Consider the following 16,284-nt stretch of genomic DNA (forward strand, 5'->3'; position numbering starts at 1 on the left):
TTTAATATTTTTATTTTTTTTTTATTTTTTTTTTTTTTTTAATATTTTAATTTTTCTAATTTTTTTATTTATATTTTATTTAATTTTACATATTTTTTTTAATTTATAATAATACTTTTATTTATTTATTTTATTATTTTTTTTTTTTTTTTTTTTTTTTTTTTTTTTTTTTTTTTTTATATATATATATAAATATATATATATATATTTTGCTTAGAAAGCCTTAATAAAAATATATTTTTTCAAAAATTTTTTCATAATGTGAAATTAATACATCCTTATTAGTTAATATGTATAATATATATGAATATTATATATATATATATTTCTTTTCTTTTTTTTTTTTCCTTATTATTTTAAAAAATATACATGAGTAAAAAAAATGAAACACATTTTTTGGTATTTTTTGTTTTTCCTTCTTATTAATATATATAGAGTTAATGGGGTACATATAAAAGGAAGATGTGTATCTTTCATAAATAATAAATTGAATATAATGAATAATAAAACACATAAAAGTACTAATCCATTATTTTGTTATAAAAAAAGAGTAAAAGCAAAGGAATTGAGGAAATTAACGACTGAAGAACTTGAGAAGGTACTTAAAATTTTTTTTTTTGAAGAGAAAAATATAATTACATAAATTACATATATAAAGAAGTATATATATATATATATATATATATATATATATAATATATATTCTTTATTTTTTAATAGGAAATAATAAAATGTAGACTAGATATTCAAAAGTTTCAACAACAAGGTTTTTATGATATACATAATTATAATGTATTTTATGAAAAAAATGCCCGAAGAAAGTTAGCACAGTTGTTAACAATATACTACCAAAGATATTTAGATAATAATATAAGAATTAAATCGTAGTAAAATAAAAATAAATATATATATATATATATATATATATATATACATATATATGTTCTTTATACTTATATTTCATTTAATCCATATTAATAAATAATTATATTACAAATTAGAACAACAGGATTATTCGCCGACATTATTTCTTCTTATTTTTTTTTTTTAAATGTGTTAATTAAAAATAAAAAAATATATTGCATATATAATTACAAAATTTATTAATATTATAAAAGGAATGGTTATAACCTTTCTTCCAATTTTCAGATAAAATTATAAAATAAAAAATTCGATAATTTTTATTTTTTTAAGTATTTATTATATAAATATTATATATTTATTATATATATTATAAGATATTTATAATAATTTCTTTTTTTGAAATAATAGTATTTACATTATATTTATATATACATATATTATTTTTACAACAACATAATATAAAATATCATATATAATAATGTATGCTCTGTTTTTTTCCCCTATTTTTTTTTTTTTTTTTTTTTTGTATATATGTATAAAATTATATATTAATGAATATATATTATTTTATATATATAAGATTTACTATTATTTTAATTTTTTTCGTATATTTATATATATATATATGCATATAGTCCTCTTTTTTTTTAAGTACATATTTTTATAGTCATATTAAATAATTTTATATATATATATACATATTTTTCCAACATTTTTATATTATATATATTATTATATATATATTTTTATTTTGTTTTATTTTATAACTTATATATATATATATATAATTCTAATTTGCTATATTTTTTTATATTAAATATTATAAACCCTATATTATGTAAAATTTAAAAAATATTCTTCTTTTGTTTTTCTTTTCTTATTTGAAAAGAATTTTGAAATAAGATTGGGTATTAAAATATATATTTTTCATTATTTTATGAATGTATATATAGTTATAACTTTCTATATTTTAATAAAACAAAAAAGAACATTTTTTCTTATTTTCTCATTATGTCAATGAATATAATATTGATATATTTTAATTATAAAAATATATAATTTTTACATTTATATATATAATTTTTGTTTATTTTAAAGTATGAATATCATTTATAATTAAATATATTCGAATCTACAACAAAATAAAAATAAATATCCAACTATGCAACTGTGTCGTTTATAATTTTTGATAATTTCGTTCTAGTTTTTTTTTTTTTTCTTTTTTTAAATTGTATATATATATAAAATATTTTTTTTTTGTGTTGTTCCTTTTGAAAGTAAAATTTATAAATAATGAAGGGATCTCTGAAAAGAATAAAGGAGAAATTAAAAAGCACAAAGAAGAAAGGATATTATGTAACATTTTATGATAGAATAAAACAAATTAATGAAAAGGAAAAGTTAGAAGATTATAATTCTATACATGACAATAATTATGAAGATTATTTAAAGTCTATTAATAAAAATGATAATCTAAATAATACAGAAGGTAATAAAAAGAGAAGAAAAAAAAATATATATATATATGTTGTTATATAAATAAATATATATATATATATATATATATATATAATTTTTTTTTTTTTTTTTTTTTTTTTTTTTTGTAGAATTAAAAAGAACCAATTTTCATCGAGCTCTTAATGAATACCCCAAAGATTGTTACAATAAAGATTTTAGAAGGTGCTGTAACGAGTTGTCAATTTATTCAACAAATTTAATGGTTATATTACTAAACAAAGACAAAATCTTCAATATTATTTTTAAGTATATAGAACATAGCAAAGTACAAAATGATGAACAATATTTTTATAAATTATTAGTTATATTAATTAAAGATTTAAAAGATGAAAGCAGGAAATATTTAGAAGCAACCTTAAAAATTTTATATAATAAAATAAGTTTGAATAATTTAGATCTTTTAGAAGAAATATTTAATAGTTATGCAAATATATTTCGATTAATGAATAAAACAATAATAAAAAATATAGATAAATATTTAAAATTAGCTTTACCATTATTATCTCATCGTAATAATATTATAAAGTTATTTATTGCAGACAGTTTTTCTTATTTATTAAAAAAATTATCATTACATGATCTTATATTATGTTTTAATAAAATATTTTCTTTTTTTAATTACATACCAAAATCAAAATTAAATGATTATTCAGAAACGGTTAGTTTATTATTACTTGAAGCATTAAAAGTGGATAATAAAAATATATCAAAAAAAAAAACATTACCTTTTTTAAAATATCTTATATGTTCCATATTCATAAGGCAAACATATTATTGTAATGAAACAGAAGCTTTTTATGATTATATAAATATTGATACCATGAATTTTGTACAAAAATGTATATCTAATTTTTTTCGTGATTTTTATAATTTCATAAAGGATGATGAAACATCATATGAGTTTATTGAATTATTTTTAACATTCCTTTTAAAGCATTATTCTCTCTTATATGATAAATATTACAATAAAGTGATAACCATTTGGCTTAATAATAATATGGATAATATGGATAATATAGACAATATGGATAATATAGATAATATAAATAAAGATAGGGATAATTTATTAAATTGTGAAAGTGTACAAAGTCAATTAATTAATCATGAGATATATACAAAATGTTACAAATGTCAAAACATATACAATAAATTAAAAGATAATGTATCTGTTCATACATTTCAAAAAAATAATCATATTGATTATAAAGAAAATATTATGATGACCCATTCTTTTTTTGAAAAATTGAAACTTCATTATAATATTATACATTCAAATAATACAAACCAAAAGAATGAAAATGAAGAAAATATATCGACTAATAATATTTCAGAAATTGGAGTTTTTATAAATTATACTTTTCCTGAAACCACATCTTTTTTATTAAAAAAAATATTGTACATATGGATAGAAAAAAGTGAGGAAATGAAAAATATAATTATACAAACATGCTTAGATGAACTTACAAAATATATAGATTACATAAAAGATATACCATTAAATGAGATATCATTTATATATGTAAAAAATATATATGATCATGTTTTCTTTTTATTAAATTATCATTGTATCATTAATGACGAGATATGCAATATATATATTTCTCTTATTGAAAAATTTATGAATATAATAAATATACAAAGCGAAAGGAGAAAAAATATTTTCAATTTATATTTATTATCTTTTTTAATTTTTCATATATATGAACTTTTAAATAAAAAGCACATGATTCATTCTCAAGTCCATTTTAAGTCTTTTTTAAAATGCGTATTTATCAACCTATGGAAATATTTTCACCAAATGGATATTATCGATTTTTATCAAAATAATGTGTATATAATTAATGGAATTAATAAAATGAAGAAAAATAATAATCCTAACAAAAATGTAGATATTATATTACAACAAGATAATAAATTTAAAATTAACCAAGTTTATAATAATAAAAATAATAGTAATAATTATAATGATGATATTGAACAAACGAAGTGTAAATCTAACATATGTTGTAATGATTTTTCTTTCCTCTTAAACAATCTTTATATAGGGGTATTATATATACTGATTGATATATTAAAATACGTAACATCACTAAATCAAAATGATAATACTATGAATAATGAAATAAATGACAAAGATAATAAAACACATAAAAATAAAAATTCACACAATAATAATATATATCAAACACAAAGTAACAATAATATCATCATTAATAATAATAATAATAATAATTATGGGGATATATATTCTTTTAATAAATATAAAATATATAATAAAAATTATATCCATCTTAATAATAGCAAAAATAACCCCTTTTTTAAAGAAATTGAAAAGGAATTGGAAAAAATGTTAATATATATTTTTAATAACATCAAACATTTAAATATTATTTTAAATGACATAAGTGAGTGTGATAAAAATATTAGTACCATTGAACAAAATGAAAATAAACGTATTCAAATAAAATACACAATAATTTTATTAAGTGGTTATATTAATTTATTTTCAGAAATAATTTCTACTAATAATTTATGTATTTATGACCAATTTAATGATGTAGAAACAATATCACCTTTATTTTATAATATTTGTGAGATCTTACAAAAATTTAAAAGTAATAATTACTTTTTAAATACTTGTAAAGATAAAAATGAATTGTTAGATATGAATATATATGTGAATAATATTATACTTGATATTACTAATATTATAATAATATTATCAAAAGAATGTAGGCACATAAGTGAAAATATACTTTTAACCTATAATATGTTTGTATTAAATTGTTTAAATGATTGGAATAAATCAGATATATGTAATGTACATTATTTACCAAAAATGAAAAGCATTATACTTAATTTATATAATGTAAATTATTTTAAAAATAATATTAATGATATATTTTTATTTTTAAAAATTTTAAAAAAATTCCTTTTATTTTATGATACTATTTTGATAACAAGAAAGGAATTAATACAAATAGTCAAAATTTTAATGTCCATATATGTAGAATTGAAATTAGATAAATATAAAATGCAAGATAATATAGATAATAATAATAATAATAATATATATGTGATAATTAATGGATATGATAAAATATTTTCAATATTTGATATGTTCCTATCTTTAGAATGTGATAAATATTTAACTACTTATCAAAATATATACCATTCTAAAATTGAAGATATAGTAAATAATCTTGATCATTTTAAAATATATAATATATTTAATGACAATGATCGAATATTTAAAGTAGCTACCAAGTTTTTTATAAGTGAAATAATTATGTTATTAAATATACCACTCGTAACAGTACCAAAAGCAATTGTTGATCATATGAAGAAATATTTACGTACTTATAGTAATAATCAGGATATAAATCCTAATAGGGATGATTTTTCGTTCGACTTTTACTTTTATATAGTAAATTGTATTTTTAAAAATAGTAGGAAAAAAATAGAAATGATAGAATATAATATTAAGTTGAAAAATATGGAGAAATATAATTTGATAAATAATTCGGATTATATAAATAAAAGTGAAGACATTATTTCTGAACAGACAAATGAGGATATATATCCATCACTTTGTGGTGATAAAAATGGAGATAATAATAATATGATTGACCATAATATTTCACCTGACAATAATTATATGAGTGACGATAATATTTCACGTGACAATAATAATATTAATAATTATGAATATCTTCACAAAATAGATGATAACATATCAAGTCATTCCATTCATGAAAATTTTAAAAAGTTGATATATTCAAATATAAAAGATGAACAAGAAAATATACAGAATTATTTAAATATGAAAGAAAAAAAAATGTTCATTTTATTAGAAGAAAATTATAACGAATTATTTTTAAAAAATATACTTACATCTTTTGATATAATTGCTGTACCATATCCAAATAACTTACCTAATAATCTGAAGCTAAAAATGTTAAATATATATATATGGATTATGAGATTTTTAAATATAAATTGTTCATATTATATAAATGAATTTAAATACTTTCCTCTATTAAATTTATTATTCGATATTACACTTAACATAAATGATCAGTTTCATAAATATGGTGATAAGGATAAAATAGGTTTGTCACTTTCAGAACATCAAAGTGATAATAATTTAAAGAATAAAAATAACATTAATATGAATCAACATACTGATGAAACGAATGAACGTAAAAGTCTTATCTATGAAATTTTATTTTGTATAAAAATATTTATAAGCAAATATCTTTACAATTTACATATATTAAAAGTTCCCAATATTGTGAAATTTTTAAATATACTTTGTACATATAATAAAAAATTAAATAATTACAAAAATGATATAGAAGAAATATTACGTGATCAAAATATACCTATTACCAAATTATTGTTAAATATAAAAAAAGAAGATGAAAATATAGTTACACCAATTTTAATAAAAATAATATTTTGTCTGTTAAAAAGTAATATAAAAAAAAAAGGACAATATAAAATGAGGAAAAATATGATATTTTATTTATCAGATATTTCTAATAATAATTATTGTTACTTATTTTTGTCTGTTATATATTCATATATTAATGTTTATGAAAATAAGATGAATTATAATAATTTACTCAAATATTCAAATAAAGAACTTGTACTTATAAATTTTCTAAACTCAACTCAAGAAGATTTAAATAATTTATGGTATTATGAATTTAATGTACAAAATATAGATAAAATTATTAATAAAAATGGAAATATATTTTCTTATGAAGACATGTTTAAATCATCTTATTGGGTTTTTCAAAATTATATAATTGAAATAAAAAAGGAATCTTTATTTGAAACATTTTATTTTAATAAAAATTTTAATATATTAGGACAAATATTAAATGTTATGAAATTTAAGTTAAATAAATATTTCCCTTTCTTTCTTCAAATATTTTTAACCATTATGCATTATATTAATAGTTATAATTATATTTTGAAAAATAAAAAAGTCAAAAATTTATTTATGAAAATGTATCATATGGTACATTATGGCAATAATGGTGTTATGGCAGCTTTTGATGAATATTTAAATTTACATGAAAAACAATTAAATAATATAAAATCAAAAAGTGTAATTAATGACAATGGTAATAATATGAATGGTGGATATGTAGACAATCCAAATAATTATGAAGATAATATATATTTTGATAATTCAAATAATATGTATAATTTAAATTATGTACAAGGAACAAATGATAGTATTATATGTACTAACGAAAAAGCTATACAAATAAATACCAAAAGAGCATACCTAAAAAATATACATAAAACATGTATAGAACATATACATTTTATCATGAATAATTATGATGATATAATTCTACCCACATTAATAAAATCAAAAAATTTATTTACATTTATATTTTATAAAAATCTAAAAAATATAGGAAGGAAAAATAATTTTCTAAATATATTATTTCATATATGGTCAAAAAATGAAGCCTATTATGATTTATACAATAGTGTAATACCTAATTCTCTTTTAATATTAATTAAAGCAATTAATAATAAACGTATTATAAATAAATTAAATAACAAGGAATGGACCTATGCAGTCGATAAAGTATATGATATAATTTTACGTTTGTGTGGTTATGATACTGATACATTTTTTACATCTAATCTTTCAAGAGAATATAAAAATTCCAAAAAAAAGAAAAAGAACGATAACAATAGTAATATTAATAATATTATTAATGAACATTATCTTTTATTGGATAACAAAATAAGTACAACATTAAAAAAAATTAATAATTATAATTTTCATTATAATTCAAAAGGTATGATTATATTAAAACCTTACATATCACATATCATTGTTTGTATTCAAAAGACATTATTAAGGAAATTTAAATTATATGTAATTCAAAATGGTGATATGTTCAAATCCATTAGGAAAAACAAAAATATTGATGAATTAACAATTATTAACAATAAAGAGTTACATATATTAATTGAATTATCAGCTATAAATAAAAATAAAATATATAATATACATATTATCAATTTGTTAATTACTTTTGTCTTAATTAATAAAAATTCATTACATACCAAAAATATAGATTATATACATAAAATTAAATTAATATTAATAGCTATAAAAAAATTAATTATTAATATATCGAATACATCATCAGAAGAATGGACAAATTTTATAAAATCACGAAAAAACACAAAAATCACAAAATACACAAAAACCAATTTATCATTCAATAATATAAAAAATATCAGAAATGTGGGTAATTTAAACATGGATACACAAATTAAAAATAATATAAATCATAAAAATGTGCTTAATTATTCACATGTAACAAACGATGAAAATACAATAAATAAAAAAAAAAAAGATAAAATTTTTAGTTCGACTTTACAATATTTTTCTGAATCTTATTATAACATGTTAAAAACAAATATGTGTTATAAATTAAAAAGTATGTTATATGAAATTATTCAAAGATGCTATGATATGAAATGTCGAATTCTTACAGCAGAACTTTTAATTATGATAGGATGTATATTTTTGCAAATAAAAAATGTTCAGAAGTATTTACAGATATTTAAAAAAAATGTAGATACATTCTTGGAAAAAACAAATAATTTAAATTATAATTCTAAAATTGTTTTAAAACATATTATTAAAATACCAATAAGAACTCAATTAAAAAATAAAAATATTTCTACAAATAATTATTATTCTTTTCTTCAAACTGCGCAAATATTTTATGGTCTTAATATTTTCCATACAAAATGTTCTACATATGAATATGATTCTGATGTACAATTTTTAATACTCTTAGATTTATGTAATATTAAAATATCATATAAATTATTGAAAGAATATATGCTCAATGGTCAAAGTAAAAAATATATAAATTATCAATTAAACAAAGAGATAACCCTTTCTTCAAAACAGAATGATAATATTATTTATCCACAAAAGGATTTGAAAAAATTCACAGCGAAACATTTATTTTTTAATAGCAATTTATTATTCTTTGAAGTTTTATTAAGACATTCATTATTTTTAATATTTAATGAAGAAACGAATGATATGGTAAGAGACAAGTCTATACAGTTTACGATATTTTTTACAAAGTTGTTGAAATGTTTGTTAAGAGGATATGAAATAGATAATAAAAATATAAATCTTAACACTATTGACAATAATATTGTGCGCAATATAAAAATATGTATACATTTTGTTATTAATATAATAATTCCAAAATGTTTGAATGCTCTTAAAAGAAATATTAATGAATTTACGAAAATAAGTCTACAAATTATTTTAATTGCATCAAAAAATATATGCCCATATATAAATGTATTAAAACTCTTAAATATTGAACAATTTATAAAACATGTTAAGATGATATATGCAAAAAATCATATTTCTTTTTTATCACCTTCTAAAAATAATATCATAACAAGTAATAGTTATGCAAATTATTTTAATAATAATAAAATAAATGATGAAAATAATAATGAACCATATTTTAAAATATTAGAAAAATTATTATTTTATGATTTATATTATAATATATGTAATACTACTTCGTCTATAAGTAATTCTATACAATATACAAGTAATAATAATATAACAAAGAATAAAAATAATCAAATGCTTTATGTAAATTCCAAAAATAAGTATAATGATATAATTGTTGAAAATATAATAGATTTAAAATCAGAGAATAATTTACAAGGTGTTCAAAAATTAAATACTATTACACCAAATTTGTGTTTCTATACAATAAATAAAATAATTATACCTTTATCTTTAAATTTTATTTTACAAAAAGATACCAAAAAAGAAACCTATAATAAAGCACTTGCCTTACAAAGTATGAAATTATTAGGATTGTGTTCAGAAAAAATTGGAGTAAAAACAATTTATTTTATATTAAGATTATTATTATCAGAAATGAAGAAAAATTTACATAATAAAATGTATGTAGAAAAAACAATTAGTCATGTCGTAAGAGCATATCATTTTAAGGAATTTCAAAAATTGCAGTATGAACATATATCTACAAAATGGAATTCTAATAGTAAGTATGAGGACAAAATAAGACAAAATGATAAATCAGTACATAGTAATATGGTAGATACGTCATTTAATAATAATATGAATCGAACTCTAACTAATGATAATATAACAAAAAATTTATCACTAAAAGATAGCAAAAAAGATAGCATTAATAGTATTAATAATAATAATGATGGTGATGGTGATGGTCATGGTCATGTTTATTTTAATAATTTGGACCAAACAATATCAAATACATACTATGAAAAGAAAAAATCGAACATACATACCAACAAATTCATCTGTGACATATTACCAGAACTCAAATATTTAATGTTCGACAAAAAATTAATTAACGATAAAAAGAAACAGAAAAGTTATATAAACAATTTGGTTGTTGATTATAAAAGCAAAGATTCTGTTGCAAAACCTGATATAATACTGACCTACCTAGTTATATTAAATAAAATAAATTATAATTTTGAAAAAGAATTACGTAAAATAATTTATAAATTATGTTATTGTTTATCATCCAAATTAAATATGGTAAGAAGTGAAGCAAAAAAAACCTTGTGTTATATTTCTATGTATCTTGGATTAAATTATTTTGATTTAATCATTAAGCAAATGTCTGATTATTTAACCAAAGGATATCATATACCTATTTTTTTATGCACAACCAATTCTATTCTAGAATCTGTGTTATATGAAAAAGATAAATTCTTAGATAAGAATTATCTTACCATCAAATTTAATGTGCTGAATGAAAGAAATTTTAAAAGAAATAAAGTAAAAAATAATGATTTGGCCCTAAATAACAAAGAAGAAGGGAACGCAAAGGATCAAATAAATAAAAATGATAACAAAAGAGAGCATGATAAAATAAACGATAATTCTTACTATACAGAATTTTGTGCAAATATTTTTAATATGATTAAACTTGAAATAATTAACGAAATTGAAAAGAATACGGAAGATGTAAATAAAAAAAGAATTAAACAAAAAACTAAAGAAAGTAAAAAAACATATGGTTCTAATATTATAAGGTTATTAACAAATATTGTTACAGAATCATGTATTGAAAATAATATATTAACATTTTTGGAGAGCCTTTTTAGTGGAGATTCCTTTCAAGATAATGAAGTAGATAAATATTTTATTTTTAAAAAAAAATATATATTTATTGTAACATGTTATTTTAATGATTTTATTAAAGGATTAGAAGAAAATAAAAAAATTAATTCTAAGTTTATTTTAAATATAATATATAAATTATTAATTAAATCTATATATTTCTTTAAAGGCGATATAAATTATGAAAATTTAATGGCGGTTATGAAAGATTCAAATATTTTACATTTCAAATATAATCAAATAAATGATAAAATTATTAACTATCCAATTTTTAAGAAAAGCTTCCATTTTTATGTATCTATTCAAACAGTAGAAAAAAAATATTTAGGATATAATTATGAAAATAAGACAATTCAATATCCAAAGAAAAGAAGTAATCTTGAAATAATGGAGGGCTCATTTCAAGGAAAAAATATATATGATTCTATACAAAAAAGCAATAAATATGATTTTCAAGTTCATGCACAAATATTGGCAAGAGTATCTTTAAAATTATTTCTTTATATAATAAAACGCTCTTCTCAAATATTTTCTGATACTACAAATGTGTTAGATACAAATGGAAGTAATAATAATATAAATGATAATAAAATAAATGGATTTATAAACAACATAGATGATTACATGAAAAGAAAAGACAAGGATTCATATAATAATATATATAACGTATCAACATTTGTTCAGTTCATACATATAGTTGAACCTTTACTTGTATATTGTTTTTGTTATGGTAAAGAAGAAGTGTTTATTTTAGCATCCAAATGTATAAAAATCATTAAAAAGAAAAAATATTGTGATTTTAAAAAATTTGGGAAATTAATAATTTTATCATCAATAGATATTTTAAAAAATCTTCCAAATTATCATAGTAGAGAATTTGATAAACTAATTGTATCTTGTATTGATACACTTATATATTTAATAAAAGGTAATGACAAAAATGATATCATGTCTTGGTTAAATTCAAACGTATCCTTAGATCATAGTTATAATAATACAACTAATAAAGATATAAGTGATGATGAAAATCCAAGAAAAAAATCAAAAGGAGAAAAAAATGAAAAATATAATAATAAAACAAATGGAATTTTTAATAAGGAAGAGGCAGATAAACACCAAAAGGTACAACAAAGAAATAAAAAATTATGTTATTTATTAGATGAAAGTGTTTTGTCTTCTCATAATTATAATGATGGTCATGATTATATTAGCACAACAGATGAACAAGAGGAATGTATGAATTCATTACGATATTGCCTACTGAATCAAATACATTTATTATTAGAAAGTAAAAATCATATATTTGAATTATTAATATTATTTAAAAATTGTTTATTACGTGAAGATTTAGATAATATTCTAAGAAAAGGTCCTGTAATTTTAAAAATAAATATGTGTATTGAACAAATATTTAATATAATGGTTGAAGAATCACATAATTTGAAATTATCCTTTTTATGTGGTCAAATATATATAGATTTTTTTATGCGTTTCCCATTATCTCAAAAAGAAAAGAAAAAAAAGTTTTTCAATATTTTAAATAATTTAAATGATGAAAATGACGAATCAAGGATAGCTGTATTAAATACCATATATCTGTTCCTAAATAGGGCAAATTCAAAATTGTTAAAACAAGAATTTTATTTTATAACTTTTGCAAGTCTTCTAATAAATTTTTCGAATGAAACAAATTATAAATGTAGAAAAATGTATGTATTCTTAATATCCTTACTTTTTCAGCAAATAAATGATTTGGACTTTATATATAATTCTTACAAAATTATTAAGCAAAATTTATTATCAGGTATGAAATCATCTTTTGTATATTCCTATTTATATGTATTACCAATTTGTACCTCATTTTTTCATAAAGACATATCAAATTATTATAGATTACTATTTAATGATATATCACAACAATTTGAATATCACAAAAAAATATATACTAAGGAATATAGGAGGACTAAAAAGGAGGAAATAATGAACCTGTGTTTACAAGCTAAGGGTGAAATTACAAATGGGTCAATATATAATGGAAATAATAATAATAATAATAATATGTCTGATGAGAACAAAGTGGATACCCAATTTGAACATAAAATTCTTAATCATTTTATCAATCAATTATTAACATTTATCAACAAAAAAGAAGAAACAAAAAATATAAATATTTGTTCAAATTATATAGAGGAACAAATTAAAAAAAAACAAAATTGTAATAAAATAAATATATATAATAATGATATAGAATATATGAATAATAATTGTATCATACAAGGTCAGAATAATATTTCATTAAATATTACACAATATTATAATATAACATTTATGAAAAATCAACTAGAAGATTTATTTTTATCTATCATTTTTCATCTAATAGATAAAATATTTATAAATATAAAATTGATTGTTAAAGATTATGATGATATAATAAAATATGTATTCACATCAATTGAGAACATAACATATTTTTGTAATAGATATGATATATACAAACAAGTAGATAATGATATTGTATATTTATTTTATAAATCATTAGAACAAATAGTTGCTTTCTTAGATATAAATTTAATCGAAAATATAATACATGAAAAATATAGTCATGAAAATTATAAGGATATTTTTATAAAAATGATAGAATTAAAAAATAGTAATAATAAAAATAATTATAATGATAATATTTTATTATCATATGATGATAATAATTATGAAAAATTAATTATGTATTTTCTATATTTCTGGAATTTAATTTTTACACATGGATTAATGAATAAAAATCCATATATACAAATAATATCTATGAAAATAATAATAAATTATATAAGCAAAAAATTAACTAATCCATTCTTTCCATTATTATTAATTAAATTGTATACAACAGATAAATTTATTATAAATATTATTATCAAAAAAATCTTATCTCTATTATTAAATTATACATTTTTAGAATATTTCTATATATATTACAAAGAAGTAAGTTCCTTACTTTGTAATATATGTAACTTATTAATATCCTTCCCTTGGATTACTAATGGTTATAATAGTGAAGACAATAAATATGATATTAATCATGTGAAGAATTATGACTATATGAAAAATTTAGAAACATTAAATGATTCATTAAAATTAAACAACAACGACATTAATATTTACAATAATAATAATATGGATAATATATCAACAAATGAAGAAAATAAAAATATATGTATAACAAAAAATGTACATAATAATATGAGTGATGAAGAAGATGTGTATAATAATTCAAGTGAAGAACAAGAATTTAACAAGGTAAATAATATATTAAAAGAAAATGATGAAGATGAATATAAAAATAATCATTCTATTTATAAAGACAAAACAATTGATTATCAAAATAATAAAGATAAATTATATGTTAATCAAAATATCGTTATAAATAAAGAAATATTATCTTATAGCAAATTTTTCTTAATAATTATAACCCTTTCTCGTGCAATAAATTTACACCTAAAAAATAAAAAAAAATCATTCACTCGTATATATACTATATTAAATACATATAAACAAATCATTCAAGACTTTCCTGTGAATTTATGGAATAGAGAATATGGTATCATAAATAATGTGCTCATTCCACTCTATAAAATAGCTTCGATTTTTAAAAAAAAGTAAGTCAAAAGGGGAAAAAAAAAAAAATATATATATATTTGTGTGTGTGTTAATATTTATTATGTATAAGGAATTTATTTTCATTTTTTTATATTTTATTATTATTCTTTACATTAAAAAAAAAAAAAAAAATAATAAAATAAATAAATAAATATGTATTTATTATATATATATATATTTATTTATATTTATATTATTTCATTTTATAGAGATTTTGTCTTAAATGAAAATATATTTCATGAAACGGACACATACAAAAAATTTTTGTACTTGTCCAGTTTTTCTTGGTATATAATATCTTTATTGGAAAAAAAATTAGAACATAACCAAGATGTATTTAATAAAGCTTTTATCCAAACAAGACAGGTAAAATATAAAATATATGTATTTATTAATTTGTCTGTATATGTTTTTGTTATTTCATAATATTTTATAATAAAAAGCTCATAAAGGATCAAAACGCATGCACTATAAATTTGACATAATTATAAATATATGTACACATACATATACACATACATATATATATATATATTTGTTTATTTATGATTATTATTCTTTTAAATTTTTGTAGAGCATCAATCGAATAAGATTTCTCAGGAAAAAGAAGAAAAAGTTGATGGCTGTTACAAATCCAAAAGTTTTTATATTGAATAAAATGAAAAGAAGAAAAAAAAAACAATTACAAAAGAAACAAAGAAAAATCATGCTATAGAATAAGTCTAAATATATATATATATATATATATATATAATATGTGATTATATTTATTTGTTCTATTATTAATTTGTTTGTTTTACAATTTTTAACGTTTTAAAGAAATACACATTTGTAAGTTTCTTATTTAACTTTCTTTTATTTTATTTTATTATTTTTTTTTTTTTTTTCCCTTTTTTTTTAATTTATATATTTTATATAAAAAAAATTAAAATAAATAAAATAAAAACAAAGAACTTTTTAATATATTTTAAATAAAATTTGCTCTAATAATTTATTGTTGTTGTATGTATATATGAATTTATCAATAAAATATAAATTATATC

At 17.8% G+C, this 16,284-nt stretch overlaps 2 protein-coding genes across 2 annotated transcripts; both read left to right on the forward strand.

Moving 5' to 3' along the window:
• Positions 1-382: 382 nt before the first annotated feature.
• Positions 383-888, forward strand: PGSY75_1208000 (putative apicoplast ribosomal protein L29 precursor; the record flags this gene model as incomplete). The annotated part of the gene is made up of 2 exons (XM_018786671.1): positions 383-598; positions 721-888. The coding sequence occupies 2 exons, from the start codon at positions 383-385 to the stop codon at positions 886-888; spliced, it is 384 nt and encodes a 127-aa protein (XP_018640536.1).
• A 1,269-nt stretch (positions 889-2,157) lies between these two features.
• Positions 2,158-15,956, forward strand: PGSY75_1208100 (hypothetical protein; the record flags this gene model as incomplete). The annotated part of the gene is made up of 4 exons (XM_018786672.1): positions 2,158-2,353; positions 2,472-15,240; positions 15,451-15,607; positions 15,816-15,956. The coding sequence occupies 4 exons, from the start codon at positions 2,158-2,160 to the stop codon at positions 15,954-15,956; spliced, it is 13,263 nt and encodes a 4,420-aa protein (XP_018640537.1).
• Positions 15,957-16,284: the final 328 nt, after the last annotated feature.

This window comes from Plasmodium gaboni, chromosome 12 (genome assembly GCF_001602025.1).
Source record: "Plasmodium gaboni strain SY75 chromosome 12, whole genome shotgun sequence".
NCBI lineage: Eukaryota > Apicomplexa > Aconoidasida > Haemosporida > Plasmodiidae > Plasmodium > Plasmodium gaboni.